At 49.6% G+C, this 12,369-nt stretch overlaps 1 protein-coding gene across 2 annotated transcripts in view; it reads left to right on the top strand.

Annotated features, from left to right (window-relative positions):
* Positions 1 to 12,369, top strand: part of crocc2 (ciliary rootlet coiled-coil, rootletin family member 2) — a 490,923-nt gene that overhangs the window by 145,094 nt on the left and 333,460 nt on the right. For both annotated transcript variants that reach the window (XM_068041847.1, XM_068041848.1), the window contains 2 exons: positions 2,758 to 2,841; positions 5,382 to 5,488. In XM_068041847.1, coding sequence (XP_067897948.1) covers positions 2,758 to 2,841; positions 5,382 to 5,488 — 191 coding nt within the window. The remainder of the gene's footprint in view (positions 1 to 2,757; positions 2,842 to 5,381; positions 5,489 to 12,369) is intronic.

Raw genomic sequence — 12,369 nt, 5'->3', positions numbered from 1 at the left:
GCGTTCAATAGAAATTTTTTAGCCAGCACGTACCAAGCCCAACGAGAGGGGGCGAAATTCTAGATTTAATCTTCGGTAATGAAGCTGGGCAAGTGGATGTAGTAGCAGTGGGAGACCATTTTGGAGATAGTGACCATAATACAGTTAGTTTGAGCATAATCATGGAAAAGGACAAAGATAAAACAGGAGCAGAGGTTCTAAATTGGGGAAAGGCAAATTTTACAAAACTGAGAGGTGACCTGGCGAAAGTAGACTTGCTACAGCTACTTGAAGGAAAATCAGTGGCAAACCAGTGGGAGGCATTCAAGAGTGAGATACTATGGGCACAGTGTAGGCATGTTCCCACAAAGATTAAGGGTGGTACTGCCAAATCTAGAACCCCCTGGTTATCTAAAAGCTTACAGGGTACGTTAAAGCAAAAAAAGAAAGCTTATGATGATCACAAATATCTTAATACTTTAGAAAGCCTAGAGGAGTATAGAAAGTGCAGGGGTGAAGTAAAAAAGGGAAATTAGAAAAGCCAAGAGAGGACATGAAAAATTATTGGCAGGTAAAATCAAGGAAAACCCAAAGATGTTTTATCAGTACATTAAGAGCAAGAGGATAACTAAGGAAAGGGTAGAGCCTATCAGAGATGTACAGAGGAACTTATGCGTGGATGCAGTAGTTGTGGGCAGGGTTCTTAATGAGTTTTCTGTCTCTGTCTTCACAAAGGAGAGGGTTGTTGCAGACATTGTAGTTAAAGAGGATAAGTGTGAAATATTAGATATGATAAGCATAATGAGAAAGGAAGTGCTTAAGGGTCTGACATCCAGGAAAGTGGATAACTCACCAGGTCAGGATGGATTGCATTCCCAGGTTGTTAAAGGAAGCCAGGGAGGAAATAGCAGATGCACTGAGGATCATCTTCAAATCCTCACTAGATACAGGCGAGGTACCAGATGATTAGAGTTCTGTGAGCGTTGTACCATTGTTTAACAGAGTACGAGGGATAGGCCAGATAATTATAGGCCAGTCAGTTTGACCTCAGTGGTGGGTAAATTTTTATATCTATTCTGAGGGATAGGATAAACTGTCACTTAGAAAGGCACGGATTTATCAGGGCTAGAGAGCATGGATTTGTTAGGGGCAGGTCATGTCTTATTAACTTAATTGAGTTTTTTGAGGAAGTAACAAGGAGGATTGATGAGGGTAGTACAGTGGATGTGATTTACATGGATTTTAGTAAGGCATTTGACAAGGTCCCACATGACAGACTGGTCAGTAAAATGAAAGCCCATGGGATAGAGGGGAAGGTGGCAAGTTGGCTCAGGGACAGGAAACAAAGGGTAGTAGTCGACAGATGTTTTTGCGAATGGAAAGCGGTTTCCAGTGGAATTCCACAGGGCTCAGTGTTGGATCCCTTGCTGTTTGTGGTATATATTAATGATTTGGACTTAAATGTGGGAGGCATGATTGGTAAATTTGCTGAGCACACAAAAATTGTCCGTGTACTTAATAGTGAGGAGGAAAGCCGTGGACTCCAAAATGATATCAATGGGTTGGTTGAGTGGGCGGAAAAGTGGCAAATGGAATTCAATCCAGAGAAATGTGAGTTATTGTATTTGGGGAGGGCAAATAAAGCGAGGGAATGCATAATAAACGGGAGGATATTGAGAGGAGTAGAAGAAGTGAGAGACCTTGGATTGCATGTCCAAAGGTCCCTGAAGGTGGCAGGACAGGTAGATAGAGTGGTGAAGAAGGCACATGGATTGCTTTCCTTTATTGGCCGAGGTATAAAATACAAAAGCAGGGATGTGATGCTGTAACTGTATAGAACGCTGGTTAGGCTACAGCTGGACTATTGCGTGCAGTTCTGGTCACCACATTACAGAAAGGACATAATTGCTCTGGAGAGAGTAGAGAGATTGCAAGAGTGTTGCCAGGGCTTGAAGGTTGCAGCTATGCGGAAAGATTGGATAGGCTAGGGTTGTTTTCCCTGGAACTGCGGAGGCTGAGGAGTGACTTTATTGAGGTGTACAAAATTATGAGGGGCCTAGATAGAGTGGACAGGAAGGACTTGTTTTCCCTGGTGGGGAGGTCAGTTACCAGGGGACACAGATTTAAGGTGATTGATGGAAGGATTAGAGGGGACATGAGGGGAAACATTTTCACCCAGAGGATGGTGGGTGTCTGGAATTCGCTGCCAAGAACGGTGGTGGAAGCAGAAACCCTCACTTCTTATAAGAGGTACCTGGACATGCACCTGAAGTGCTGTAACCCTCGGGTCTATGGACCAGATGCTGGAAAGTGGAATGAGTTTGGGTGGCTAGTTTATTCGGTCAGCCATGTACACAATAGGCTGAATGGCCTCCTTCTGTGCTGTACTTTTTCTATGGTTCTATGGATCTATGTGCTCACAGTGGGTGAGACTGCTCAAAAAGAGTGAAAAATTGGGATGTTACCAGTAGGATCCCTTGTACTGGGGTGCCTGTCCAGCTAGGCTGGTAAGGTTGCAAGATAGAAGCAAGTCTCTCATATTCCAATAAGGGTTATACCTTACTAATCTTTTTGTTCTACAATTTCCTCCCATTTTTCTCTACCTTATTGACATCTCTCTCATGCTAAAAAACAGTTCTATGGGCATTGCTAGTCTTTCTACTCGACAAAATAATTCGATTTTAATATTTGCTGCTTCAATGCTGCTATGTTTTATATAAAATTTCATCACCAAAGGTGCAGAGGTCAGAGGTGAAATGCTTGTCTTGCCCCTTTCAGGTCCTGCAGTACAAGAAGCGATGTGGTGAGCTAGAACAGCAGATCCTCGAGAAGACCTCTGAGTCAGAGCAGCAGAAAGTGTCAGTAAGTAAAAATCACTAATATTTCACGCACATAGCTCAGCCTCAGCTGAAGTCTCATTATTCAAGCCCGGCAGCAAGAAAGTGCTAGAGCATGTCTGATAGTTGCTGACCTGCAGGCCTATGCCTACTCCTGCATTTACAGTCCTTTTCACCTGTGGAGCCATCAACCTTTAACAGCTGGATTGGATCAATAGTTTTGCCTTTTTATGTGACAGTATAGCTGTGTTAGAGAGACTGAGAGAGTGAACAGTTGAGAAACAGGGTTGGGGTGGGGTGGTGGAGAGAGGGAAAATGAGAAAGAGTAATCTAAAAAGAGTACAAAAGAGGGAAAGGCAGAAAAAGTGAGATTGAGGACTGGATTTTACATCGGGCATTTACACTTATATATAAATCGGTGGCGAACCCGCTTCCACCTAGCCTGGGGATCTGTCCCGCATTTTACGGCTCCCCATGCTTTACTTGTTCCGAGGCGGGACTTCTACTCGCTTGAGGGAGGAAGTCCCGCCTCATTGAGCTGCCGGCCAATCATTGGGTCGGCAGCTCTTAGTTCCAGCAGCGCCACTGGGTGGTTGGGGAAGCAGGTGCCGCCCTCAATGGGGCACCGTGTGCCCGTTTGTCAGGGCCCAACCCCGGGGTGCTGAGAGGTCGTTAGCTTTCACCGGGTGGCCTTTCCCGGCTCCAGGACGCCTGCTTGCCTCGGGTAAAATCCCCGTGGAGGTGGGCGAAGGCCTTTAAGTGGCCGTTAATTGCCAATTTAAGAGCCTTGACTGGCCTCGGGCAGGCAGTCTGTTTCTCGCCCCCCCCCCCCCACCAATCCTTCGTATAGTGGGGCAAAGGCGGAAGCGGGTCAGGAAGGCCTCCCTGAGCCTCCCGTGCCATTTTACACCACCACCCCCCGTACCCCCCCTCCACCCCCCACCACCATCCGGCTCGCTGGGGTGGCATAAAATTCCGGCCAGAGAGAGAGAGCAAAAGCATAAAAAAGAATGAATACATATGAGGAGGGAGGATGAAAGAGAAAGGTAGTTCTTCACTAACAGAGAGTGCTTTAAAGGAGGTCTGTTTATTCTTAGATACAGCCCTATTATTGATAAAATGCTCATTGTTTTGACTGATCACACAGCCCTGTGCCTAAGCTTGTCATTCTGTTGACTGTGTGCAGTGATGAGTCTAAGCGTTACGTTCACTGCAGGGTTACAAATCATTATGACCATAAACTGCGTTCAATCCCTTTTCTTAGTTTTGACTGCATGTTTATTGTTTCATACTGACTCCCTTTCCTGTTCTGCCAGAACTGCTTGGCCAGTGCATCACTGGGGTGAGAGAGAGCAGGTGGATCAGCTGATCCATTGCCTTTCAGTTCCAGATGGCAGCCCATGGTAACTGCTTGTCTCACTTGTCAAGCCTAGACCGTGTGAAAACCTCTTGTCCTGCACCATGTGGAGCAGCTTCATTTGTACACTGCTCCCATTAGCTACTCTCCATCTTTGCATTGTTTGTAGGGCACTTTGCAAGTTTGCAGTGATGCAATATTGTGCCGTAGAGCTAAACTGATGTTGCTGTGCCTCCCAGTGGAGCCCATCTCTTCAACAACTGTTTGATCCATTTTGCTCCATTTGTCCTCTCTACCTGGTTCTGCTGTCCTCTACTCATCTGTGCTGCTGCACGTGAAAATATAAAAGGACCTTTCTTCTGTATAGAAACCTGACCTGATAATGGAAACAACAACAGCAAATATCTTTTTTTGGCATCTTTCGCATAGTGAACCTCTCCAGCTGCTTCACAGAGGGTAAGTGGATGGCAAACAATGAAGGGAGGTAACTGAAAGCACAGATGAAAAATAGGCTTTCAGGTAGTTTTTAAAGGCAGGTAAGATAGATAGCAAGGGGGAGTAGATTAGAGAGGGAATTCTGTATAATCAATGTTAGAAAGCTAAAGACTAATGGTGCAGTTGAGGGCGAGGGGATGGGTAGGAGGCCAGAGGATGTAAGGCTGGAAAAGGTTGCAGAAAAGGGTGAGGGGAAATTTTAATGAAAAGGTTTTGAATTCATTGGTGCTGGTAGAAACCCCTCCGCCCACACCCCTCCCACCAACTCCTCTTCCCTCTATTGCAAGGATAAGTAGAGCTCTTGAGCCTTGGTTGCAGCCCACCAAGGAATAAGCACTCCAAAGACAGTGAGGAAGGCAATGGGAAACCATCTCAGCTAGTCTTCCCTAGTAAATGGCTCAAGAATCTCAATGTATGCAACTTGAGTTAGTACCTGCCTCAGGACAGAACTCAATGGATGGACAGATGGACAACTTGCATAGTCAGCGAGGAGCAGTCAAGCTTGGAGATAAAAACATGGATAAGGGTGTTAGCAGCAATAGAGCAAGGCAAGGAACAACACTTACACCACATGGGTGTTGTGAATGAGTAGGCCAGCGGTTTTCTAGTGAGATGCCATTCAATCACAGAGCTCCTCTTGCTTCTGGCTCACACAATCATTCGGAAATCCATGCTTTAGTTGTCACTGAGTTGGGCACTGTCATTAATTTCAGTTACAGACCCGCTTAGAAACAACAGAATCCCGCTTGAGGAGAACAGAGTATGAACACAGCACTGAACTGGAGACCACCCTCATTCGCCTGGAGGAGGAGCAGCAGAGGTGAGTGATATTTCTTCTGTTCTCCTCATCAGTACCTGGAGCTGTTGTGCATCATTCTACAGAGTGGTGAAACATGCCATGACCCTTAGCTTGCTGAGATTCCATTCTGTGCTGTGGTTGATCAACTACACTACCCGAGAAATTGAGGAAGCAAGAGATCAGAAAGGAGAAGGAAAGCTTTGCTTAATGAGGTTTGTACTCCTCAAACGGAGGGATGTTAGCACAGGAGGCTGGAACATTTCCATTTCAATATTGAACTTGTACAGCTCACAGCATAGAGTGATTACATGCTGAGTAAAGCTCCCCCTGCACTACCTCAAACCCTTGCCTCATCTCCGATGTCCAATGAGTGGCTCTCTTGCATTTATATGACATATTTGCATTTCTTACACCAGCGTTCCCTGTGTCCTCTCTGAGTAGGATTATCAATTTATTGACAGCTTAGAACTGATTTTAGAGGCAGTATGGCACTATGTGGCCATGCCTCTGAGAAGCTGGATTAATACAGTCAAATCTCATTCACACAGGAAACTTTGAATCCCTTTACAAAAAAGATTAAACCATCCCCAAATCTGGATTGCAATCAAGTCAAAGGGCAATATGTGACCCACTGCACCACCCAGGCCCAGAGTGTGAAAGGACAGTGTCTGACCCACTGCTCCACCCAGGCCCAGAGTGTGAAAGGACAGTGTCTGACCCACTGTCCCACCCAGTCCCAGAGTGTGAAAGGGCAGTGTCTGACCCACTGTCCCACCCAGTCCCAGAGTGTGAAAGGACGCTGTCTGACCCACTGTACCACCCAGTCCCAGAGTGTGAAAGGACGGTGTCTGACCCACTGTCCCACCCAGTCCCAGAGTGTGAAAGGACAGTGTCTGACCCACTGTCCCACCCAATCCCAGGGTGTGAAAGAACAGTGTCTGACCCACTGTACCACCCAGTCCCAGAGTGTGAAAGGACAGTGTCTGACCCACTGTCCCACCCAGTCCCAGAGTGTGAAAGGACAGTGTCTGACCCACTGTCCCACCCAGTCCCAGAGTGTGAAAGGACGCTGTCTGACCCACTGTACCACCCAGTCCCAGAGTGTGAAAGGACGGTGTCTGACCCACTGTCCCACCCAGTCCCAGAGTGTGAAAGGGCAGTGTCTGACCCACTGTACCACCCAGTCCCAGAGTGTGAAAGGACAGTGTCTGACCCACTGTCCCGCCCAGTCCCAGAGTGTGAAAGGACAGTGTCTGACCCACTGTCCCACCCAGTCCCAGAGTGTGAAAGGACAGTGTCTGACCCACTGTCCCACCCAGTCCCAGAGTGTGAAAGGACAGTGTCTGACCCACTGTCCCACCCAGTCCCAGGGTGTGAAAGGACAGTGTCTGACCCACTGTACCACCGAGTCCCAGAGTGTGAAAGGACAGTGTCTGACCCACTGTCCCACCCAGTCCCAGAGTGTGAAAGGACAGTGTCTGACCCACTGTACCACCCAGTCCCAGAGTGTGAAAGGACGGTGTCTGACCCACTGTACCGCCCAGTCCCAGAGTGTGAAAGGACAGTGACTGACCCACTGAACCACCCAGTCCCAGAGTGTGAAAAGACAATGTCTGACCCGCTGTACCACCCAGTCCCAGAGTGTGAAAGGACAATGTCTGACCCACTGTACCACCGAGTCCCAGAGTGTGAAAGGACAGTGTCTGACCCACTGTCCCACCCAGTCCCAGAGTGTGAAAGGACAGTGTCTGACCCACTGTACCACCTAGTCCCAGAGTGTGAAAGGACAGTGTCTGACCCACTGTACCCACCGGCCACCCCTCCAATAGTGTTAATTGAATAAGAATTTTCAAAATGGAACTTGGGTTTGGTTTGAATGGTAAGCTTTTTCGGAGACCAAGGCATGCCCAAACATGCAGCTTTTGAACTGTACAAAATAGACAAGAACCAATTAGCCACTGAATCCATATAATTACAGAAACCAGCCACCAACAGATTTGACATCTGAATCAGAATTTTACGAAACCCGCAATAAAATGGTGGTCAGAAATTTCAGCAACTCCACCTGAACTAAACGAGCCCCAGGCACAGCCCGGTAGTGTGGGTTTTATTCAGAGTCACTAACTAACCTTCTAAAACCAGTGCTACTCTGTGCGGGTGACACCTGGCTGCAGGTGGTGTTTGAATCTGATCCCTGGGGAACATTTTCTGCTTGACTCAGAGTTTCTGCTCAAATGTTGTGCTTGGCTCAGAAGGCCTGTCTGATGGCAGTGAGTGGGAAGTGGTTTGATGCACAGCTGTTGGATTGAAATTTGTGTTTATCTGGAATTGACTGTACCAGTGTGTACCTGCCTGCCTGCCTGCTTCTGGTGTCCTAATTTTTACCTACTAGCCAAGACACAGCTTGGGTTTGAGTTACAGCCCCTGCCGCATGCTTGTAGAAGTATTTTCAAAACATACGTGCAGAGTCATTGAATTTCATTCTGTTCCCTTTCATCCATAGCTTTCAACACATAATTATTTGCAAAGTATATTATAGTTTAACATGTGTCAGCTTGGGCTACATGGTAGGAGTCTCACATCTGGGCTAGAAAGTTGTTACTCCAAGGATCTGAGCACATAATCTAAGCCAGCACCAATGGAGTGCCGCATTGTAAGAGGTGCCATCTTTCAAACAAATTGTCAAAGTTTGTTCAGGTGGATGTTAAAGATCACACAGCATCATTCGAAGAAGAGCGGGGGAGTTTCTCCTGGTCTCTTGGATGACATTCCTCTCGAAACTGGAACTAGCAACAAAACATTAACTGGTCATTCACTTCATTTGCTTTATTCTAGAAAATTGCTGTCCAAAATTTGGAAAACTATTCGGTTACATAAGAGCGGTAACTGCACTTCAAAGTAATTTGTGAGATATTAAACATTTTAGGAGGTGAATGCATGTTATTGCTATTGTCTACAGGATTAAGTTCACCTCAAAAAAAAATACAGTTATACAGGACTTAAAGTTTGTGTTTCCTTTAGCAACCCATTAACACAATAATATTTGTGTAAATGAAAAAAATCTTACAGCACCAGAATATCTGAAGTGGTAACACCGTGAGCAGGGACAATGATTCATCAATCCTGCTTTACTCAACCTCGAAAACATGGTGAGAAACATCCCATTCCATGACCCAGCACCACATCCAACCTTCTGTTCCATGACCCAGCACAACCAGCAACCTCCCTCCATAACCCAGCACAACCAGCAACCTCCCTCCATGACCCAGCATAACCACCAACCTCCCTCCATGACCCAGCATCACCTCCAACATTCTCCTTCCATTACCTAGCACAACCACCAAACTCCCTCCAAGACCCAGCACAACCATCAACCTCCTTCCGTGACCCAGCACAACCACCAACCTCCCTCCATGACCCAGCACAACCACCAACCTCCCTCCATGACCCAGCACAACCAGCAACCTCCTTCCATGACCCAGCACAACCACCAACGTCCCTCCATGATACAGCACAACCACCAACCTCACTCCATGACACAGCAGAACCACGAACCTCCCCCCATGACCCAGCACAACTACCAACCTCCTCCTTCCATGACCCAGCACAACCACCAACCTCCCTCCATGACACAGCACAACCACCAACCTCCTCCTTCCATGACCCAGCACAACCACCAACCTCCCTCCATGACACAGCACAACTGCCAACCTCCCTCCATGACCCAGCACAAACACCAATCTCGTTCCATGACCCAACACAACCACCAACCTTCTCCTTCCGTGACCCAGCACAACAGCCAACCTCCCTCCATGACCCAGCACAAACACCAATCTCCTTCCATGACCCAGCACAACCACCAACCTCCCTCCATGACCCAGCACAACCACCAACCTCCCCCCATGACCCAGCACAACCACCAACCTCCTCCTTCCATGACCCAGCACAACCACCAACCTCCCTCCATGACCCAGCACAACCGCCAACCTCCCTCCATGCCCAAGCACAACCAACAACGACCCTCCATGACCCAGCACGACGTCCAAACTCCTTCCATGATCCAGCACACCCACCAACCTCCCTCCAGACCCAGCACAACCGTCAACCTCCTTCCACGACCCAGCACAACCACCAACCTCCCTCCGTGATACAGCACAACCTCCAACCTCCTTCCATCACCCAGCAGAACCAGCAACCTCCTTCCATGACCCAGCACAACCACCAACCTCCCTCCATGACACAGCACAACCATCAACCTCCTTCCATGACACAGCACAACCATCAACCTCCATCCATGACCCAACACAACCACCAACCTCCCTCCATGACACAGCACAACCACCAACCTCCTTCCATGAACAAGCACAACCACCAGCCACCCTCCATGACCCAGCACAACCACCAACCTCCCTCCATGACCCAGCACAACCACCAACCTCCTTCCATGACCCAGCACAACCTCCAACCTCCCTTCATGACCCAGCACAACCACCAACCTCCTTCCATGACCCAGCACAACCACCAACCCTCTTCCCTGATCCAGCACAACCACCAACTTCCCTCCATGACCCAGCACAAGCACCAACTTCCCTCCATGACCCAGCACAACCTCCAACCTCCTTCCATGACCCAGCAGAACCACCAACCACCCTCCATGACCCAGCACAACCACCAACCTGCCTCCATGACCCAGCACAACCACCAACCTCCCTCCATGTCACAGCAGAACCACCAACCTCCCTCCATGACACAGCACAACCAGCAACCTCCTTCCATGACCCAGCACAACCACCAACCTCCATCCATGACCCAGCACAACCACCAACCTCCATCCATGACACAGCACAACCACCAACCTCCATCCATGACACAGCACAACCACCAGCCACCCTCCATGACCCAGCACAAACGCCAACCTCCCTCCATGACCCAGCACAACCACCAACCTCCCGCCATGACCCAGCACAACCACCAATTTCCCTCCATGACCCAGCACAACCACCAACCTCCCTCCATGACCCAGCACAACCACCAACCTCCCTCCATGACCCAGCACAACCAGCAACCTCCTTCCATGACCCAGCACAACCACCAACGTCCCTCCATGATACAGCACAACCACCAACCTCACTCCATGACACAGCAGAACCACGAACCTCCCCCCATGACCCAGCACAACTACCAACCTCCTCCTTCCATGACCCAGCACAACCACCAACCTCCCTCCATGACACAGCACAACCACCAACCTCCTCCTTCCATGACCCAGCACAACCACCAACCTCCCTCCATGACCCAGCACAACCACCAACCTCCCTCCATGACCCAGCACAAACACCAATCTCGTTCCATGACCCAGCACAACCACCAACCTCCCTCCATGACCCAGCACAACCGCCAACCTCCCTCCATGCCCAAGCACAACCAACAACGACCCTCCATGACCCAGCACGACGTCCAAACTCCTTCCATGATCCAGCACACCCACCAACCTCCCTCCAGACCCAGCACAACCGTCAACCTCCTTCCACGACCCAGCACAACCACCAATCTCCCTCCGTGATACAGCACAACCTCCAACCTCCTTCCATCACCCAGCAGAACCAGCAACCTCCTTCCATGACCCAGCACAACCACCAACCTCCCTCCATGACACAGCACAACCATCAACCTCCTTCCATGACCCAGCACAACCATCAACCTCCATCCATGACCCAACACAACCACCAACCTCCCTCCATGACACAGCACAACCACCAACCTCCTTCCATGAACAAGCACAACCACCAGCCACCCTCCATGACCCAGCACAACCACCAACCTCCCTCCATGACCCAGCACAACCACCAACCTCCTTCCATGACCCAGCACAACCTCCAACCTCCCTTCATGACCCAGCACAACCACCAACCTCCTTCCATGACCCAGCACAACCACCAACCCTCTTCCCTGATCCAGCACAACCACCAACTTCCCTCCATGACCCAGCACAAGCACCAACTTCCCTCCATGACCCAGCACAACCTCCAACCTCCTTCCATGACCCAGCAGAACCACCAACCACCCTCCATGACCGAGCACAACCACCAACCTGCCTCCATGACCCAGCACAACCACCAACCTCCCTCCATGTCACAGCAGAACCACCAACCTCCCTCCATGACACAGCACAACCAGCAACCTCCTTCCATGACCCAGCACAACCACCAACCTCCTTCCATGACCCAGCACAACCACCAACCTCCATCCATGACACAGCACAACCACCAACCTCCATCCATGACACAGCACAACCACCAGCCACCCTCCATGACCCAGCACAAACGCCAACCTCCCTCCATGACCCAGCACAACCACCAACCTCCCGCCATGACCCAACACAACCACCAATTTCCCTCCATGACCCAGCACAACCACCAACCTCCCTCCATGACCCAGCACAACCACCAACCTCCCTCCATGACCCAGCACAACCAGCAACCTCCTTCCATGACCCAGCACAACCACCAACGTCCCTCCATGATACAGCACAACCACCAACCTCACTCCATGACACAGCAGAACCACGAACCTCCCCCCATGACCCAGCACAACTACCAACCTCCTCCTTCCATGACCCAGCACAACCACCAACCTCCCTCCATGACACAGCACAACCACCAACCTCCTCCTTCCATGACCCAGCACAACCACCAACCTCCCTCCATGACCCAGCACAACTGCCAACCTCCCTCCATGACCCAGCACAAACACCAATCTCATTCCATGACCCAGCACAACCACCAACCTTCTCCTTCCATGACCCAGCACAACCACCAACCTCCCTCCATGACCCAGCACAACCGCCAACCTCCCTCCATGACCCAGCACAAACACCAATCTCGTTCCATGACCCAGCAGAA

This window comes from Heterodontus francisci, chromosome 11, assembly GCF_036365525.1.
Source record: "Heterodontus francisci isolate sHetFra1 chromosome 11, sHetFra1.hap1, whole genome shotgun sequence".
NCBI classification, from domain to species: domain Eukaryota; kingdom Metazoa; phylum Chordata; class Chondrichthyes; order Heterodontiformes; family Heterodontidae; genus Heterodontus; species Heterodontus francisci.
The sequence above is the reverse complement of the archived record's forward strand: the minus strand, read 5'-3'. Positions and strand labels throughout refer to the sequence as shown.